The sequence below is a fragment of the Ruditapes philippinarum genome, unplaced genomic scaffold (assembly GCF_026571515.1).
Source record: "Ruditapes philippinarum isolate M1 unplaced genomic scaffold, ASM2657151v2 ctg441_1_1_1_1, whole genome shotgun sequence".
NCBI lineage: Eukaryota > Metazoa > Mollusca > Bivalvia > Venerida > Veneridae > Ruditapes > Ruditapes philippinarum.
The window spans coordinates 96,591-118,712 of record NW_026856228.1 but is presented as its reverse complement, the minus strand read 5'-3'; the positions used below and the strand labels follow the sequence as shown (position 1 = coordinate 118,712).

Sequence of the window (22,122 nt, the reverse complement as noted above, 5' to 3'; positions counted from 1 at the left end):
GACACACTGCAAGCATCATTTTTAGTATACAGATAAGACACGGAAGACACGAGACGCTGTTGTTAATAAGTTGGTATTAGAATGCTAAAAAAGAGAGAAAAACAGAATCCCTAAAGGACGCACAAAACGACAGAATTAATAATGTTGCAGGCTCGTTGCTCGGTTTGAGTGAGTCTGTTCATTGAAGGAACTGGAAAATGCAAGTTACCTTCCACGCCCTCTAGCACCGAATTTAGCAGATTTCAACTTTTAAACACGAAAATGGTGATTTTTTTTATTTAGAACATCCTCACATGTCGCAGTTGTGACTCTTGACGAAAAATAGGTTAGGGTTGATAGGTGTGACTTAAATATTCTTTATCTAAACGATCCTTTTCTCTGGCAGTCGATACAATAAAATTGATTATATTTGAAAAATAAAGAACCTTTAAATCTGCCTGTTCTTAAGCTCTTGTTCAAGGATAAATCAACAATATAGGACATTTTCGAGTCAAGTCACTGTTTATCATTGCACATTAGTTATTTCAATTTACGAAATTCTCCAGTATACCGTATTTATTCGAAAGACACTCTGAAATGTTATCATATACCAGTTAAAGTGATGTGCTACATTATAACCGTAAATTGTATTTACATAGCGGTTTAATTGATTAAAACGAAATTAACCTTAATCTATAATATACAGTAAGATAACAGTGATACAGTTTTAAGGGTCATTCATATGCTGATCGGTTGAATGGATTTTACGTCGCACAAATACAATAGAGGTCACACGGCGTCTTTTAAGCTTTACTGGTGGAGGAAGATCTCAGTTGCCTGTCCGTGCATTTATTTAACTGGTGTTGTTGTTGTTGTAGAAATAGAAATAACATTTTACCATGTTGATATTAGACCTTTACACGATTAATAAAGACATAGACGTTCGTTATATTTGTTGACCTGACCTTGATAAGAGTGTTGGTGTATGTAACCTTATCGATATTAAAGCTACATGCCAAAATATTTCACTAAAATCAAAGTTGAAAAAAAATGCTATGCGGTTTTAGGACAAGTAAAACATTTAAGATTCAAATAATAAAGTACGTGTTATTTGTGATTAATGACTGTCTTTTTTGGGGGGAGGGAGATGGGGGTTGGGTTTAGTATTTATAACTATAATATTTCTTTTGCGCAACTTACGCAGTAAGGGCTATCTTTGTCTATTTTGAACTCTTTGGTAGTTTACATGGGTTGCAAGTGTCAATAATAATATGAGCCACGTCATGACAAAACCAACATAATGGGTTTGCGACCAGCATGGATCCAGACCAGACTGCGCATTATCTGTTATCTATATTAAAGCCCCTGAGTTAATGCACGGAAGTGGCACCTAAGGTCTTCATCCACCAGCAAAACTGCTGACTTAACAGTGCTGATGTGACTTAAACTCAACCAATATACCAATTAAGTATTATATTTATAAATAACACTGAATTTTAGAAATTATTGACAAAGGTATGACGCCTATAGATATATGTTATATTCGGTCAAATTGTCCCTGATAACACAATACGGTTCCTTGAGATTATGATTTGTTGATCTATGTCGTGGCGACGCTCATTTGATTTGTAAGATATACGGAAAGTAACGAGCTATGACGATAGGTTCCGTATGTTTACCATTTACTATTAGTAAAATAGTATAAAGCTTATGAGCTTGAGAAGTAGGTAGAGGCGGGGACGTAGGTTACAGGATTTGGTAAAGGCGGAAAAAATATCATTCACCATTTGTAAAAACGCACTTACTTATATATTTTCATTTATAAAGAAATCAGTTATTTGTTGAAATGAAATTGTAGCGACAAATATTTAAACAAACCGAAGGAAATCGAACCATTAGCCTTTGAGTTACCAAATAGTTTAGGAAACCTTAAAATAGACCTAAAATATACTCTTCAAAATGTCGAAGAAGATATTCCCCGTGTACTTACAAAGCCAAAGAAGTAAACATTAGTTTTTCAATTTAAAAAGTCATCAACAAAGATCATCAATTACTTCTTTCAAAAATCATAGAGGATCATGAAGATTTTATCAAAATTCACATGGACACCTCAGAGAATGGTTGTATTATAAGTGACACCGGCTTTGAAAAATATTTAACATGCATCTGTATTTACAATAGAATCCATGTTTCGGCTCCGTTATCAATGCTTGTTGATTATCTTTGCTTAAAGGTCGGAAACATTTTGAGCAACTGATTGGCAGTTTGTACTCGTTCACTTTCTTAGTCATCTGTTAATATATGGAGCATTGAACTGGTGGAAAATTCTCGGACTTAAAATACGCTTCAAAATAATATGCGACTGCGATTACGATATGCCAAAAGCATTGCATATCACTAATCGTGTATCTTCCTCATAAGATTCCTTATCAGACCAAGAAATTTACTCCAATTAGTATTCTGTTTATAGAATGACTGAGCGTTCTCAACCAACCATTTTATAACAGCTGTCAACGATTGGCTCTATCAAATATGCGATTAGTTTAAAGCTGTGTTTAGCTGAAGGCCCGTGTTTATAAAAACGTGAGGAGCTATTCCTACATATCAACATACACGAAATCGTACGGAAGCCCATTGAGGCCGTGTTGAGTTAGAAGTTAGAACTTAGATGTTAGATCTTAGAACTTAGGTCTTATATCTTAGAACTAGAGGTCCCATAAAGACGGGAAAACGCCATATTGAATGCAAAATAGACATGAAGATGTATGTGAGGTAAACTTCTAATTATATTTCTTTAATTTTATATTTTGTTTTTAAGAATTGCAGAGATATATCTATTATGCTCATCGAAGATTTTTTTGGTAGCCTGGCTCGGCTAAAATTGCTAGAACTGGCTAAAATAGCTATTTATGGAGTTAATTTGTACCAGGTTGTTGAAGATAGATTTGTCGACTTTTGTCTCCTGTTGAAATTGGTTGTTTTTTAACCCGGTCCTTATATATATTATATAATAACTTAATCTTTTAACGTTCTAGCTATATCTCTGCAATTGTTTAAATTAAAAAAGAATTAAAGAAATATAATAAAATGTTTATCTCATTTACATCTTTTTGTCTATCGTGCAGTAGATATGGCGTTTTCCCGCCTATACGGAACCTCTAAGTTCTAAGAGCTTAGTTCTAAGATCTAATTTCTAAGATCTAACTTCTAACTCAAAACGGCCTCAATGGGCTTCCGTAAAATCGTGCAAAGTGTTATACATTAAACATTACATATCGAACAACCCTCGTATATTCCATACAGAATAAGTATACTAGTAATCGATACAGTTCTCATTTTAAATTGATCTTCTTATCTCCCAATGTGCTTCTTTTTAACCCTTGTTATCAGAAACAATTTTAATGACAAATATTTGAACTAAATGTACTAATCATTTCGTAACACATCCACATTGTATGATAAAATATGTATGACATCTTTATGATAATAAGAATATATATATTTCATCATGTTTCAAAGATTTTTAAAAAGAAATAAATGACCGAAGCTTTCAAAAACTGTACTACATTTGTAAGAAAACAGTGTGCTTATTTGGTAAAGAAAATAAGTACACTTATGTTAGTAACCCTTTGATGGTGTCATATCTAAAATTAGGCGTGCCCTTGCTTCAATGACATAGAATTTACCCCGTTTTATATATTGATAGCTACGACCTTTACAGTGATGATCATGAACAAAAATATTTCACCACCATCTCTTTATTTGGTATCATATTTAGTTGAGGTAAACTGTTAAAACTCATAACCTTTAAAGGACACGGTTTTAAGCTTAACTAATAATACGCATGCGCGCACACTTGCAATAACATCATTTATAGAAGCTTAATTTTTTGACTGTTCTGTTTGTTTACATAAATTAACTGATCTTCTGTTATCTTTAGGTGCCTACAAAAAGTAAATATGTCCCATGTGCTGTTGTTTTTGTTGTTTGGCTTGTTTTTGTTGTTGTTGATATTGTTTTTGTTGCTGTTGTTGTTTTTGTTGCTGCTGCTGCTGTAATTCCATTACAAATTTGTATTTGTGTTTATAATTGAAAAAAATCCAATTTTTATCCATTTGTCAAGTTTCTGAAGCTGAACATCATAAAGTATATATATTGTTGTATTTGACTACATAAGAAAACTTCATCATTGAAATATTTAATTTTACAAGTTATTTTAAAAGTATTGTTTATATATTGACAAAATGTCATCAAATTCCATGACGTTAAATCTGTTAAAATCTAAATGCAATATATGTTGTTGTGTTGTTTATTGTTGTTGTTCCCTTTTTCAAGGGGAGGGGTTGGGGGGAGGGAGGTTATAAAAAAAGAATTCTTAAAGAACGTCCAAAACAACGCAACTAAAAATGTTGCAAACTCATTTCATTTTGTTTATGCCTGCTCCTGGCCTCTACTTGAAAGTGCAAGGTATTCTCAACGCCCAGTAGCACCTGATTAAGCAAAATTCAACCTAATTATAATATCGAGTTAAAAAACATCCGCAAATGTGATCATTAAACTTCAATTTAACGTGTAAGTGTCATTCAAAAAGCGGCGTTTGGTCCCTTTATGTATAAGTGCGTGTACATTTAACGAGATATCAATCTTATTCTATATAATCTGTGGTTATCCAGAGCACAGCACATTTGCTGTATTGTATTGCTTATAACTGCGCAATAGATAAAGCTTGCGCAAAACATCTGAATCGATAAACCTTGTCCAACTTACCTTAGATATTTAATTTTGATTAAATAATTTGAAATGCTCATACAATTTTTATCTTTTTAATGTGGAACATTTAAAGCAGGTGACATCAGTGTATACTTTGAAAATTTGAAAAATTACACATTGGATAACCTTATCTAGATAGCAAACAGTCCTCATTTTGAAAGTCTGTTATCACGAAGACCCTTTTGTCGTACTTACAGTGTCTTGCTCATTTGATAAATGTTAACAAAAATATATATGATTTCATTGAACATCCATATTTGGCCCAAAAAACCCGTTTGTTATCTTAAATTACCTATTGGCACGTTGTAAATACTTTTTGGTTTCAAATGCTGCTTTGTGTAATGTATACTTATTATTACTGTCTTAAAAAACACACTTTCATAAGTAAGTGGAAAAATTAAGGCAAATGAAAGAATTTTTGCTACTTAGTTAAGTTTTATTGCGTTTGATTTTACCTTGTTTTTAGTTTTTTTAAAATTTAAGGTTAAGAAAACCCCTCAAGTATTTGGAAAATGTCGACAAAATTTCAAAGTTTCTGATAAAGGAGGGAAAATTTTTCTGCATAAGTTTTTTTCTACGACTCACGTTCCCTACTAATGTGGAACCAGTTTTATTTAAGTTTGAAAAAAAAATTCCCTTTTTCAATACTTTTAAGTTTTGCTGGGAAAATTTTAAATAACTCTACAATTTTAGGTACGCGATTAAATTTTGTTGGACACGCATTTTTCTCCAATTGCACTTTTTGTCAGTGAAGGGTTTTTAAAAAGAAAAAAGCATTTATTTTAAGAACTGCTCCGGACAATATTGCAACAGATGCAAGGACGCACGGTCGGAGACCTTTTTAATATCTACGGGGATAAATGTCTACACCAGTCTGGCAGTAGTTTCATTTTCTATTTTCCATTGACTGCAGGGTGCATCAACACTTGCTTATATATCTGCGTTCATAGGCTTAATTTAGAGTTTTAAAAGCTGTTGAAAAGTTAAAGTCAAAAAATCATGGTTGTGTCTTAAACTGCGTCATGCTGTGCTTCAACATTATATGAACTAAAAGTATATTTTATTTTGCATAACATTTTATTTTAAAGCCACACATCATTGAGGTTTCATTAAGTTTAATAATCAGGTCATGTACAATGTAAGTTGAGAAATATATTAAATAGAGGATATTGAATGAATGTAAGTTTAATACTGAATTTATTGAACGAGTTGAATAAAATTATATTATGCGAGCCTCTGGCAAGCATGACATTGTTTTATTCAACGAGTTTAATAATCTAAGTAATGAACTAACACGAATTTAATAATCTATTTATCACATACCAAAAATAAAGACCGTTTGAAATGATAAAGTGACATTTTTCATTGACACACCTTTAGAATAACGCTAATATTTAGCGCGTTTTAACGCTATGTTTATGTAACGCAAATGACGTCACGTCAAAATATATGCACCGCCGTGTAATAGCATTTTACGCAGTCGCAAAATCGGCACGGGTATGCAGTAAACAACTTTACGGTCTGATTTTAATTAAAAAAATATTTCAAAATCAAAGCTCTCACATAGGAAAACGACTTGAGCTGGAAAATGACCTATTGTGTATAAATTGTGCAACATCATGTAAATAGGCATATCTTTATTCAACATTAATATACTGAATATACCGCATGTAGTTTGTTTAACTGCAGCTTATAAACACATGGCATGCTTAGAAACATTGGAATGGGTTTTCGATACGTATATGTGGACTGGTTAAAAATACGATATATGTAAGTTCATTGAACTACCATTCCCTATCGCATTTTGTTATATAAATTGAAGTTTATTCATTATTACCCAACTTGTTTTAAGATTATAAATAATAAATCCGCAATTAAAAGGTAATGTAACTTAAATTAAATCAGAAACAATTCTTTTTTTGGTGTACGTTGTGTAACATACACGACAGTGTTGGAGACTACATTTTACTAAGAGATATTTGAGTTGCTCATCAGCCCTCGATAAGCCCCACTGATAATGTGCAGGTGACCCACTAATACTTAAATGAAATGCTGTTACAAAATTCGCCAGTGATACTAAAGCGTCATCGGCACAACTTTCATTGAGCCAGTTTAAATATTCACTGAACAATAATTTTATTGTGGAACAAAAACAAAATGCATGCTGCAAAGTGGTTTAATATTTTAGCCTTGTTGCAAGTCGGTTTTGCTCAAGACTTGGATGTAGGCTACTTGAAAATTTTACAAGACGGCTTAATAAATGTCGGAACTATGCAACAAGGTGGAATTCCTGGTGCAAATATTTTATCATTAATTGGACCTCTTTTACAGCAAAACCAAGATTTGATAATAAATTATGCCTCGGATACATTAACTGAGAGTTTGGATGAGGCGTCGAGGAACTATACAAGTGCTCTCTGTCTAAACCATACAGAACTGTTTATCAAGGCATTGTTCCGCCGAGAGAACTGGGCACTCAGAAGTATGTATCAAATTTTCCATGTCTCTATTTGTATTTGTTTATTGAATTTATCATTATGTAAATTTTCATCTAACGCAGCACGCTTCAAGATTCATGCTATTTTTCATGAAAATTTTGAAAATGTGTTTAAAGTTAAATATTTCAAGCTAACGAAGAAAATAATTTTCACATGGCAAACAGCGTTAACAATTAATGTAACATTGCCAAAAAGAGGTCAAAATATGCAAAAATAAGCCAAACTGAGTTAGTAACGCAGTCGAAATATGGTGAAAAATACTGCGAAAATTTTGGTTTTTTTTTTGAACAAAAACAGGAAAATTTTTAATGTTTTAAATTTAATGTGTTTTTGTTTCTTAAAAATCAAACTTTAAAAGTTAAAAAGAAAGTTGGTTTTTTAAAAACTAATTTTTTTTTTGATTTTAAACAAATCTATCAATTCTTAAAACAAAGTAAAAATTGAATATAAATGATTCGTGGTCAAGCCTTTTACAATTTGGGGGGGAAACCCTTCCCCTTTAAATTTGGGTCTTTAAAAATTTTTAGTATGTGAAAAATTCATAGACCCGGGGAGAAAAATATTAAATAGTTTATACTTAAATTACTTTCAATTTTTAGATATATGTTTAAGATGAATGAAGAAGTTCAACATTATCAGATATTTTAATTGTTTCAGTGATTGATGCCTTTGGCAAACCTGGTCCTGGGTTAATGGACTACAGTCTAAAGTTTGTGGGAAATTTTGATGAATGCATCGCCATACAAGCCGACAGGTACACTGACCCAGCTAAAAAGCAAGGACTAGATCACCCATACACCGGGAAGTATTGTACTGGACATGTGCAGTTATCAAAAGATGTACGTTTACGTGCATTTAACCATTTTGCACGAATTTGTGCGACGCAGATATCCTACTTTAAAAAAGCCAACACAATCTTAAAAACTATCAACATATTATTTAACGCACGAGACTGTTGTAAGTAAACATGATCAAAATATAATGCTGCTATTTTAAGAAAGGTTTTATCGTTTGACAATTATTCTGTGCATTCGCATTTTACTCATATTAACATATTTTGTTTAATTGAACAATTTGAAAATAATTTTAAAATTTCAGTCTTCTGGGGTTGACGGGGTCCGCTGGAAGCTTCAATTGGCATTGTGTTACCGGATTCTGATTCTAAACGCCGATCCCGGATTACACTTATGAATATAGGTCTGACTCTTTTATTAATTTGAATTTCCAATAAGATACACGGTTTGTATGTAACAATAACAATCATTATAACTTATTAACGCGTGCACAGGCAATATTTCTTCTAGCGTTCTTATTTATTGCAATGAGTATTATGCTGATTCTAATAAACTGTTGCCTGCCAATCATTCTGTGAAGCAAAAATGTATTGATTAAATGGTATCATTTTTTTACGTTCATTTAGATTTCCAATAAAATGCAATAGAGCGAATTTTAAAATGGTCATTGATCATTAATGGGTTAATGTGAGGAATAACATTACTGAAAATTACAGAACCAGATTGACAACTATTTAGAATTTATAATTACACTGAGTCTCTTTGTGGTTTATGTTGAAAATTCTTGTGGAATTTGAATAATGATTCAAGAACAATATACCCTACTGTAATTTCGGGTTATTATAAACTGTAGAAAGCAAACAATCTCTTGACATCACGAATAAATACCTAAATTTAATATATACGTCCTTTAACCCTACCTAAGTTTTAACTCTAATAGTATTTTAATTCACTAACATGTTAAAGTGACATTGTTTATATTTAATCTATTTTTTATTTGTAGTAATGTTATTGTTTGTATCTCTTTGATTAACAGTGGCTTTAAAACTATTCAAAAACATGTCATTGCCAACTATTTATGCGACCTGTCAAGAAAAATCTATCGAGTTTACAGATAAAGCCCTTGCAGTCAGGTATGTGAACGTTATCTCAATAATTTATCTTCATGTAATAGAAAACATTTATTTTGATATGTTTATTACTTAAAGAACCCGTAACTCAATTTGTTGTGTCTTTTTATCCTCCTGTGCTCCTTGCCACTATATATTGTTGCTGGGATTGGGATTGCGTTCATTGAACGCCGCCTTTCCAACTTGATATTGTTTATCATAATTCATTTTATTTTGTAAAGATAATACGGAATTAACATTTCATAAAGGGAGGTAATTAAAAAATTATTTCTATGAAGTCTTAGTCAATTTTTTCAATAAAAAATGGATGCATGTATTTAAATGATACATAATTATAAAGCGAATAAATATTTGCAGTACATATCTTAATATATTCTTGGATATTTGCAAATTGTTTTAGAAGCATGATTATATTTATATATAAAATTTCACTTTAAAAGCGTTCTTATATCCTTAATTACACCATACAGGATCTTTAAAGTGGTTTTAAGCCCATCCAAACAAAAATGGTCAGAGTTCAGGTTACATCAAAGTAACGATCTATTTTGTCACATTTGTTTTCAATATTATCCTAAACGTCACTTAAGTAATTTTTAACTCTCGTGACCCAAAAAAATCTATAAATTTGTTTTCGAATAATATTGATAATTTTCAATATAAAAAAAATTGGGCAGTCTTTTTATATTTTAGGCATTTTTTAAAATATTTTTTTCCTAAACATGTGTGATTATCCTTCAATTATTGTTTAATCACCATCAAAATAGTCAATCTTTTTTAAAGATTTTGAAAAAGATATTTACTTTACAATGAATTGGGACAGAATGCAAGGTCTTAATATACACATATAAATAAGTATTTAGTATTTTTGACAACAAACCATAAATATCTAATCTGTGTTGTAATGTGATGTTTGTAAAGTGAGATACATGTTAGTTAGTTTTGGAACAAAATGTAAATATTCACCTATAAATGTTATTAACTACATAAAAACCTAGCTTTCATGAATAACCAAATGATACATTTATATGATTTTTTTTTATCAATATTTGAAATAATTCTGGTAAATGTGCCCATTTTAAACCAACCCACTCTAGGATGAAATAACTGTTGGTGTACTGGAAAACATTAAATGCAAATAATAAATTTGCTATTTTGACCATTTCATTGGTTTATTCTAAGTTTATCTTGAAATTTGAAAACCTTAGTGAATTGGAATAAAAGTGTTTACGCTTGCAGTTTGCATACATGTATTAATGATAAAGAACATAGCTTTACAATTATCATTTTTTAAGTCCGAATATAACATTTTATACAAGAAAAATATTTAATTAATTTATTTTGGAAATAAACTTGTTACTCTGATCATTGTTTGTTCATAAGATTACAAGTGCCTGGAACGCTTCACAATAGTAGAATGTGTTACATAAATGTTTTTTTTTTAATTTTGTGGTTATAAATAAATGGTGCGAAAGAAAAAGTCAATAAAATGAACATGATAATAAGAAAGATAAATATAATTTGTTATTTTACTGTCTACACATATGATTTATACCATTTCAGTATCGTCGGTGCAGTTTTCGCCGCTATAATTATCTTAGCTACAGCATATGACGTCATCATTCAACATTTTCTTCAAAAACAACCAAAACAATATGAAAAGGTAATTGTCCAGGGTCTGTTATTTTGCAGTAATTTGCTGTTTTAATTTCTTCCGAGTTATCTTCTTTTTTTCAAGATATTTCTTTTCACAAAACATTTACTAGGAACGGAATACCAATTAAATGTAAAAGCATATGAATATTATCAATAATCGGTCAAAACATTTACATCATCCACAGCCTAATAACTATTTACATAATGTTCCATTGAATGTATTTCTATAAAGACAGTGTTCATTATATTCTGCAAACGTGGTTATAATATCATCTCATTTTGTATTCAAGGAAAAATGCCAACTTACATATGCTAATGGTAAACATAACAATGCCTTCACTATCACTGATGAGAAAATATCAAACGGTGACAGTTTGAAAAATGGCGATGTTGCAAAGGACTTCAAGGACATTGAAAAGACGGTGCCTAATGTAATTAGTTTTGAGAAAACGTCGTATAAACCAGGTACATTGTATTATACTTTTTCCTAATTTTCTGAAAAATTGAAAGCATCTTCCAAAATTTCATCCGTGAAAAAGCATTCCATTGTCCAATTACATACATAATATATACTGAATGACTTTGATCGCATACTGTCATAACTGTTTTAAAACACTTTATTTTCTATTTCATTTCATATTTCAGACAAGAAAGTTTTTCGTTAATAACTCTATACAATATTTAAGTTCGATGAAATCGGATGAGAGATGAAAGCTGATTTGTAAAGCTCTCGAGCATTTTTCCTAACAACTAACAAGTACTTGTGACGCAGAAAGAAATACTGTCGTAAACTCAATAGAGCTTGAACCCACAACCTGTGGTTTAAGACACATAAACATTTACAGATAGGATTATTTTACCTTTATCATATTAACATTTTTTTTCGTATTACAGGTTTACTTGGAAAGCTTCTACTCTCTTTCTCTGTATATACAAACGCTCCTAAAATCCTCAACACGAGTCAACCTAAAGGAACGCTGACATGTGTGAATGGGATTCGCTTCATCAGCACGACCTGGGTCATCCTGGGTCATACATACGCATTTGGGTTCACAACGGCAGGTGTGAAAATTAATGTGGTTTATCCATGTTAACACATTTTATGCATCATTTTTACTTCTTTGCTGGAAAGTTCAATTAATGCCATTCTGTTCAATTTCTTGGAAAAAATCAGTTGCCTTCAATTCAAATTAGTATGCTTAACTGAACACGCTCTATTCAATAAGCCTATGCATTAATAATTAATTTTATACAAAAGACAAACAAGAATATTAACACCTTATGTTAAGCTTAAAATACAATCGTATGTGGCTATTTTAACAATTTGATCCATGTCAAAACTTAGAGTCAACAAGGTTTTTATACAATTTTGCAGATTTTAAATCAAAACTGAAGATACTTTTCATTATCGGAAACCTGAGCTCCGTTTTCTTTTTTACAGGAAACGTTGCAACGTATTTCCCAGCGCTGACAAAGCGATTTACCTTCCAAGCTATTCTGAACGCAACTGTTTCTGTAGACACATTCTTTGTCCTCAGGTAGATATAAAACACCATGTCCAATGCTTAGAATGAGGTCGCAAATAAAAATCATAACAACACAAGTGTTTGCACGCCTGATGATCAAATTATTCTCATTTGCCGCTTTTGAAAGACGATCGTAAAGTTTTTTTAACCAAACTACTTTTGTTTGTCTTTTTAAAAGTCGTTTTTGTTATATGTTATTTTCTTTAACTATGATTAGGCATTGAAATTACGGATCAATATCTATACAATGGTAAAGAAAAGGAAAGAATATATATTTTATTAGACTTAAACATTACAAGTTCATCGTCGTTAAACAGTAAGAAACAAACATTCATATACCTTGTACGACACAAAAAGAATACAGTCATATAGATCTAATAAATATTAAATAGTATTATGTTAACATACATTCAGTGATAATGTTACAAACAAATAAACTATAAGTTTCATGAAAATAAAAGGAAAATAAATATATATGATAAAAATGATAGATTGATAAGAAAATATCTATAATTATTTAATCGAATGTGCACACGCATAGTACATCATTTAAATTAATACTTGAACACAATGTGATGCTAAAATATATTTATTGCCAAAACATTTTTTCAGTGGCCTGTTGGTGTCTTATCTGTCATTAAAAGAATTGAAAAAGAGAGGAGGGGCGTTGAAGTTTAACTGGCTACTCTTTTACTTCCATAGATACTGGAGGTAAGTTTCATTAGTTATTAACTTGACAAAAGTTTAGTAGGTCTCTCACATACCTCAAGATATTTTAAACTGTTGATTATTCTTTCCTTAAGCACAAGTATTACATACAATACACGATTCAAATGATCATGTAAATATTAGTGTTTCATAATTTTTAAAAGTACTTCCTTGTCCCGTAACATTGAACGCCATCTACTTTATAACTATTTCTGTAATATATATATAAATTCGCCTATAGTTTTGAATACTTGCATCATTTTCTGTATAACAGATGTAGGCGTGCCAAACTGCCATCACCGTCTATGTTACTTTTGATGATGTACCTACTAACGTCTGGATAATGGTCAGACGGACTTGCTCGGCCACAACAAGGAATTGACGTTGATGAATATACTCTTATATCTGAATATGTTATATGAATCGACCATGTAGATGAATTTCGATTATTGTTAACAATTGCATGGATACTTTGTTTGCACTTTGTAAATGATTTTCCTTTGTCGTTGTCAGACTGACGCCGCCTTATATGCTTCTGTTGATGCTGTATGTACCTACATTTAAGTACTGGGCAAGTGGGCCTTTATGGCCTCAAAAAGGCATTGAAGTAGATGAATGTGAGGATCGCTGGTGGACAAATATGTTGTATATAAACAATCTTTACAAAGCGGACAGACAGGTAAGCGCCTGGCGCTATTCTTGATCAACATTACTATCCTGGTATATTAAATCTGTGTCTATAAAATAAGTTATATAAAATAAGCAACCTACCTTGGTAATAGTTTGTATTTGTGTTTAGAATGTGTAGTTAAACCTCTACATAAGTAGAGATAGAAAATAGCGCAAGGGCTGCTCTTCCACAATACCTGATGTCATTTATTTTAAGAAAAAGAGTTGCTGAGGGGGCATGGACGGTAACTTGCACTTTCGACCGTCCATGAACATGCTCAACCAAGCTGAGCCTGCAACATTTTCAATTTTGCCGTGTTGGGCTTCTTTTAGACGTTTTGTTTTTCTCTATTCTATTATTTTGAGCTGAACTTATTTAGTTCCAGATAGATACAGGTATCTCACGTTGATCTTCTCTGTTTCAGTGTATGGGATGGAGTTGGTATCTAGCGAATGACATGCAGTTTTATGTCATAAGCCCTCTGATGTTGATTCCGCTGTTTTAGTGAGTGTTTTAATTCATTGAAGCTTAACTAAGTCTATAATCCTTAAAACAAACTAACAAATTAAATCAAAAAGGTCTTTACTATGTATCAGAAAAAGGCGTTTTATATTATGACGCATAAGGTTTTCTGTACGCCCGTTCTTTAGCGATTTTGTGTCTATTCTATATCCTTTGAACTGATGAAAGGAGATTGAAACTGCTTGGCAGAAAAAAAAACTACATTGAAACAATATGCAGAGCGCACGTCTGGGTTTTCTCGGTAGAACTTGCTAATTATGTATAATGTTTAAAAAAGTGTGGCCACAATGTATATTTTTCAATTTGGAAGCAAACTTAAACTTACAGTCTTGGTTAAGCAAACATTGATAACGCTTTTTAACATTTGATAAATACATTATTAATGTTTTGTCTTTCTGAGTATTATGTTCACCGAAAATGTGATGTTTAAATTTTGTCTCACTCATTAATAACGCCAGTATTAATGTACATGTTTTATCTACAAATGTGTTTGTTAAAGAATTATTTACTGTAGTGTAGCAGTTTAACAACACAGTAACACAGTTTTCTTTTGTTTAGTTCCCCCGTTGCAGGAGCTGTGGTTTGTTTTGCACTCCTACTCGGAACATTCATCTGTTCTGGACTTGTAGCTAGCCATTATGACATTGCGGCAAATATGATGTTCAGGTTTGCTGACATTAATCAAACTTACTTAAATAAAGTTGAGTTACCTATAAAAACACAGAACTTAGTCAAAAGCTTTTTGTATATCTGTTTTCATAATAAATATATAAACGGTAACCGAAGAATGTTATTATATGATGGCTTTTGGTGTGTGTCTTTTATGCTCACAATAATTTCGTGACTTGATTATTCAGCATGTTACATTTTGTTTTACTAAACCAACAATTAGAAGGGCGTCCGTTGCCGTGTGTGGTTAAGGTCGAAGACAATAAACTACATTTGTACTTGTTTCTTACTATTATATGATCCAAACTCTCCAGGAGCTTTAAATTATTTCATGTGATGAAGCTATCAAGCTAGTTTACAGAACGTCGGTGGTTCTACGCAGTTGCCCGTACTTGTCTCACATAATTCACAGAAGGAAGTACATTTGAGATCTTTCGTCACCATAAAAACTACAAAGTTGCAGAGTTAAATCAAACCAACAAAGAGAAATTGAATCAAATAAAAATAACATATATGTCTAAAATTGAGCATCGTTTAGTCATTTTAAATATTGTATATGTTGCGACCCTAACATAGATGCTAGTTCAAACAAATTATACCACCACTCCGTGAACAATCAAAGGCTTTCGAAATCAAACTATGGCACCAGATAAACTAAACAAAAACAAAATAAATGATACCGCTATTTTCAATATATTTCACCGCATTGGCAAAAACAAGTCACTAAACATTATAACCCCATTATGTTCTTTTCGAAAACACATCAAATACCTTTTAAACAAAGCAAAGCAATTTCTATTTCAGTAAAGATGTCGGAGTGGCAATGGACAAAATGTATTATAAACCATGGACTCGTGTCGGACCATACATTGTGGGTTTCTTTCTGGGTTACATCTTGTACAAAACAGAATGCAAAGTGAAAATGTCAAAGGTTTGGTCTTTGTTTTGGAATAACAAATAGTAAAATTATTTTTGCTGAACTTGTTATTCAATAGTTTCAAGCCCTTGTGGCCGAGGGAGTGCGTTTAGTGGTTAACGCATCAATTGCAGCCATTGTTTATCCCTGTGTGATCGTAAGAGGCGACTAAATGGGTTCGAATTACTTTAGTCTATACTTCGTAGCTCCAGCAGGTAAAGTGGTTTTGACAACTGGTGTTGCTATAAATTTGTAACACCCAAATTTGCCAAAATCATCTCTCCTTTTGGCGCCATATGACCTAATTTGTGTTAATGCGCCGTAAAACAAAACAAAAGCCATGTTAACATGGCCATCCACCCCCCCCCCCCCGAATGTGTATTCTCATTGGAAGATGTATATGTAGCAGAGCAGGATGATACAATTTTAATAGGTCTCTCGGTAATGAAAACTTATGGTTGAAGAGATTACAGATTTGAAACCTATTGGAGTACTGATGGCTGAAAATAATAAGGGCAACAACCGAACAATTATGCAGGATGGGTTATTATTCTTGTGTGCTGTACTCCTCCTCAATGAGATCTATCTTCCTTTAAAGTTTCAAGTTGATACCTCTATAACACTTTTTGAGATAAGCTCCGGACAAAAAGTATGAAAATAACAAAGGACAATAACTCAAAAATTATAAAGGGTAGAGTTATCATTCTTGTTCACAGCATTCCTCCTCAATATGATAAATACCTATGATATGTTTCATGTTGACACCTTAAAGAATTTTTGAGTTATGCTCCACTAAGGTGAAAAATTAAGTATGAGAAATAAAGGCAATAACTCAAAAATTATGAAGGGTAGAGTTATCACTCTTGTACACTGAACACCTCCTGAGTGAGATCTATCCGCCTATCAAGTTTTATGTTGATATCTCAAAGGCTTTTTGAGTAATACTCTGGACAAAAATTAAGCATGAAAAATAACAAAAGGCAATAACTGAAAAATAATGCAGGGTATATTATCATACTTGTGCACTGCACTCCTCAATATGATCTATTCACCTATGACGTTTCAAGTTGATACCTCAAACATTTTTTTAGATAAGCTCCGGACAAAGTGATGAAAAATAACAAAGGACAATAACTCAAAATTAATAAAGGGTCAAGTTGTCATTCTTGCGCATAGAGCATTCCTCCTCAATAAGATGAATCCACCTATGAAATTTCATGTTGACATCTCAAAGACTTTTTGAGTTATGCTCGACTCAGGTGAAAACTTAGGTATGAAAAAACGGCAATAACTCAAAAGTTATGAAGGGTAGAGTTATCACGCTTGTGCACTGCACACTTCCTGAGTGAGATCTATCCGCCTACGAAGTTAAATGTTAATATCTCAAAGGCTTTTTTTAATTATGCTCTGAACAAAAATTAAGTTTGAAAAATAACAAAGGGCAATTACCGAAAAATTATGTATGGTAGAGTTATCATTCTTGTGCATTGCACTCCTCCTCAATATGATCTATCCAGTTGATACCTCAAATACTTTTTATATGCCCGAAAGAATTTCGAACATATTACGTAATACCCCCTGGCGTTCGTCCGTCTGTCCGTTAGCAATTTGGTTTCAGGAGCATAACTTAAGTTCCATTTGGCCAACAATATTCAAACTTCATAGGATGATTGTCCATATTAGGTAAAAGACCCCTATTGATTTTTGGGTCATAAGGTCAAAGGTCAAGGTCACTAAGACCTTAAAACTGAAAACAGTTTTTGGAGCATAACTTAAGTTCCATTTGGCCCAAAGTGTTCAAACTTCATAAAATGATTGTCCATATTGGGTAGAAGACTTCGTCTATTGATTTTGGGGTCACAAGGTCAAATGTCAAGGTCACTATGACCTTAAAACTGAAAACAGTTTTCGGAGCATTACTTTAGTTGCATTTGGCCCAGAGTGTTCAAACTTCATAGAATAATTGTTCATATTGGGTAGAAGACCCCTATTGATTTTGGGGTCACAAGGTCAAAGGTCAAGGCCACTATTAACTTAAAACTAAAAACAGTTTGCGGAGCATACTTAAGTTCTATTTGGCCCACAGTGTTCAAACTTCATAGGATGATTGTCCATATTAGGTAGAAGACCCCTATTGATTGATTTATGGGCCACAAGGTCAAAGTCACTATTACTTAGAAATTGAAAACAGTTTCTTGAGCATAACTTAAGTTCCATTTTGCCCACAATATTCAAACTTATAGGATGATTGTCCATATTGGGTAGAAGACTTCTATTGATGTTGGGATCACAAGGTCAAAGGTCAAGGCCACTATTAACTTAAAACTAAAAACAGTTACCGGAGCATAACGTAAGTTCTATTTGACCCACTGTGTTCAAACTTCATAGGATGATTGTCCATATTGGGTAGAAGACCCCTTTTAATTTTTGGGTCATAAGGTCAAAAGTCAAGGTCACTATTACCTTAAAACTAAAAACAGTTTTCGGAACATAAGTTAAGTATCATTTGGTCTTCTGTGTTTAAGCTTCATAGTTTGATTGTCCATATTAAGTAGAAGACCACAATATTGAAACTTCAAAGGAGGATTGTTATTTGAAGGAGGTAATAGTTTATTTAATTCCCATGTCTTACAAAATAATGCTTCATCTTTACTAAAAAAATCACTTTCGGGCATATAATGCTCCGCCTAGCGGTGCTCTTGTTGAGATTTGCTCCGGACAAAAATGTCGGACGAAGGACGGAGACCATTTCTATAACCACCATCGCCTTTCGGCGAGGAATAACAAGCATACAAAATCTATTATGAGATTATCGTGGAAGAATTATTAATTTATTTGTTACAAAGTTCTCCAACACCATGAAACGCCGATAAGGCATCATTTAAGTGTACAAACAGTGTGTGTCTTAAACAAAACAGGTTTATCACACCACGTACTAAAGACGTTTGTTTCTATAGATTGATCAGCCATACCGCATTTATTTCCTGAAATACATGTTGTATATAATTCCCTTACACTTCCTTACAGCTATTAAACTTGGTCGGATGGGCTGTAGCAACAGCTATGGCAGTCAGTGTGTTATATGGACTGTATACACCAGAGGGAAATCTACCAGACCTTTCTAAAGGCGTATCTGCCCTCTACAATGCTACGTCTAGAACTGCCTGGGGAATAAGTGTTGCATGGGTGATATTTGCATGTGCTACTGGATATGGGGGTATTTTTTTCTAGTTTTCTTTTTGAATTATATTTTTTATCAATGATTCTATTAATCATTATCTCCTTATCAAAATAATGAGAATTTTTGTTCGTCTTTTTAATTTTGGTTGATCAATACTTTGCATGAGTAAGTTTAATCCCCAAATACCTTTTAATCCAGTGTTACCCACTTTTGCTCGTTCAGGGCACACGAGTTATTTAACTGAGGGGACTATACGTCGATTTCCTGGAATAGCACTTACGTTTCACATTAATAGTTTCATGATTTTGGCCGTAATAAAACATCGGTGGATTTTTTTTTTATAAATTCGTTTATTTTACTGTTTTCTGTTTAATATTGAATTATGCTCCAGTCGCAGTAAGCGGGCGTAAACGACAGTTTGAATTTTCATGTGTGCTCCCGTACACCGTTAACTTAGAGTTGATGATATGCCTAGCTTTAATGAATATCAAATACATGATGTTGTTCATACAATACACACAGACATATTGCATTATTATAAAAGATTAATTGATAAACTATAAAATGTGGATTCTTCTTAAATTTATTTTTGCATTGCCTTTCAATTATACCAGTTAGATCTTGTTAGCAACTTTATTATAATAAAACTGATATTGTGATCGTTTCCCATATGAGCAAAGTGTATGGTTTGTACAAAAAAATTTTTTCTAGAGTATTTAATAATCACATTGTATATCATTTTAGGACCCGTCAATAGCCTGTTGTCATGGCGAGGAATTATCCCACTTAGTCGTCTCACATACTGTGCATATCTTGTACATCCTATTGTGATGTCCCTTTACTTTTTCAGTAGAAAAACTATGATGTACTGGTATGACCTCAATCTAGTAAGTTGAGTTTTAAGTTGTAGGCTGTTTAAGAAAATGATATATCCCAACAGTGATTTGAATTGCAAAATAAAATCACTGTTTAGAGATTGGATGCGTCGAATTATATCACGAAGGCGCAGCCTGAGTGATATAACGCTGCTTATCCGGACAACACACATTGACTGCATTGGATATATATTTTTTTTACGATTCTAACACGACAAAATAAACGACGCCGAGGCTGATCAAAGTGAAATGTGTCTGATTTGTTTTCGTATTTATTTTTTCTTTAATAACAATTTTTTTTGATTAAATGTAAACGTAAGGAACACATACAATTTTTTTTAAGAAAATGAATTTTCTTATTTGTATCACTTTAGGATTGAAAATAAATTCCATGAAGGAAATGTTACAGTTTTAATCGCAGTGTGTGCTTGTTTCTAATACATTGTTGAAAATAATTTTATATAAGTGGTACACATTCATTTGTTAATTTACATAACAAAGGAACTGTGTTTTTATTTTGTTGCTTTCTTTTTCTTTATTCAGATTTACCTTTTCCTGGGACATCTCTGTATATCGTATGCGGCAGCGTTTGTGATATCTTTGGCGTTTGAATCACCCATGATGGGATTAGAGAAAGTGCTGCTTGGGAGGAAGAAAAATAGTTAGATTTATCTCAGAATATGAAGGAGGCAAAAGTGTTGAATATAAGATTCACATGTATTACTGTCGGTCTAATATTATTGTATCAATCAATCAATCAATCAATCAATCAATATATATATATATATATATATATATATATATATATATATATATATATATATATATATATATATATATATATATATATATATATATATATATATATATATATATATATATATATATATATATATATATATATTACCATGCAACGAATCGCTTTTTCTATTGTTTTATATATGTGATTAAATGCTCTTTTTCAAAACTAACTATGACCCTTTTATATTTTTATCACAATCGTGGAACAATCAATATCTTGAAGAAGTGTGATCCTTTGGAAGTATTACTCACAACACTTATTTGGCTTATTGTAATTCATATTGTGAATTATGACCTTTAAGGAAAGCTGACATGTTAATAAAAAAAACATTGAAAAGTATATAAACATGGGTACTCTATCGAGAAGGCATCTGTCTTAGACTGCATTGTCGCAGGAAACATTCTTGACATTGTCATTAGTATGTAATTTGTGAATATTTGTAAATATAGCCAGTTAATTTTTAGAATTTGCAACTCAATTATGTGAATAGCCATGTGTTGTCAAAAGACACATTCATTGACGGTGAAAAGTATTATCGGCGATTACTTTTGCAAATAATTTGACTGAGTTTATTTTTTGTTTGTTTTTATATTTTTTTTTAACATTTCAAATTTATGTTACATTCATTAACATGTTTGTTTAGCAATCTTTTTACATTAAGCATAAAACACCCTATATGTGTTACCATGTAATATATCCCGTAGCACCATTTTGGAAATTTATATAATTTGATTAAAATTATTATAATATAATTGAAACAATCATTGTTATTGTTTATAAACCATCTGGATACAAGAATGTATTCAACACAATATTTTGTATGATTACCTTCAAATGTGATTTAAGTTAGTCAAACCTGTGCAGTACCATCCATGAACAGACTCAATCAAACTGAGCCTGTAACATTTTCAATTTTGCTGTGCTGGGCTTTCTTAAGGGATTCTTATTTTCTCTATTTTATTATAAACAGTTACTACGAAGACTGAAAATGATGCAGTTATGACCGGTAATCATATTTCACTTGTATCAAAAGAAAATACATTACCTTGTTAAATATCAACTAAGTAAGAGTGTTATGGAGTCAATGAAACCTGTGCTGCAGAAGGGTCTGCCCAGTTGACTTTGTTATGGAATGTGCTGTAATCATGGGCCTTGACTACCCAGTTTGCCAGACTGTAGTCAAAGCCATTGATTACAGCACGAGGGTCTTCCTTTGTAACATACCGTATGCAATTCTTTAGGTTTCGCATACGCTGTATGTCACACATTTCGACCCTCTTTGTCACTTTACTGTAAAACTGATCCTTGAACTCTTCAAAGGTCAGTTTGACTTTTGTTTTGAAAAGTCCATGGCAATGTGAGTACCCTTGGTTGGAGACCTCATTTCCAAAGGCATATGCCTCAATAAATGTGTCTTCCTCAGCAAGTT

General features: G+C 32.2%; 2 protein-coding genes across 2 annotated transcripts in view; both read left to right on the top strand.

The window, feature by feature from the left end:
* Window positions 1–6,796: 6,796 nt before the first annotated feature.
* Window positions 6,797–22,122, top strand: part of LOC132745870 (O-acyltransferase like protein-like) — a 37,535-nt gene continuing 22,209 nt past the window's right edge. Inside the window, exons 1-2 of the mRNA XM_060734875.1 lie at window positions 6,797–7,231; window positions 7,905–8,086. Of these exons, the coding sequence (XP_060590858.1) occupies window positions 6,907–7,231; window positions 7,905–8,086 (507 nt within the window). The 5' untranslated portion in view covers window positions 6,797–6,906. The remainder of the gene's footprint in view (window positions 7,232–7,904; window positions 8,087–22,122) is intronic.
* Window positions 8,434–20,698, top strand: LOC132745871 (nose resistant to fluoxetine protein 6-like). Its single transcript, XM_060734876.1, has 14 exons — window positions 8,434–8,444; window positions 9,078–9,174; window positions 10,732–10,831; window positions 11,115–11,289; window positions 11,719–11,886; window positions 12,266–12,362; window positions 12,963–13,061; window positions 13,572–13,737; window positions 14,153–14,232; window positions 14,809–14,916; window positions 15,724–15,850; window positions 18,863–19,052; window positions 19,761–19,903; window positions 20,435–20,698. Exons 1-14 carry the CDS (start codon window positions 8,435–8,437, stop codon window positions 20,555–20,557), a joined length of 1,683 nt encoding a protein of 560 aa, XP_060590859.1. The 5' UTR covers window position 8,434; the 3' UTR covers window positions 20,558–20,698.

Coding starts and splice junctions, on each gene's coding strand:
- LOC132745871 (XM_060734876.1), top strand. Junction 10,832..11,114: donor AACCAAAACAATATGAAAAG/GTAATTGTCCAG, acceptor TTTGTATTCAAG/GAAAAATGCCAACTTACATA. Junction 11,887..12,265: donor ATTTGGGTTCACAACGGCAG/GTGTGAAAATTA, acceptor TCTTTTTTACAG/GAAACGTTGCAACGTATTTC.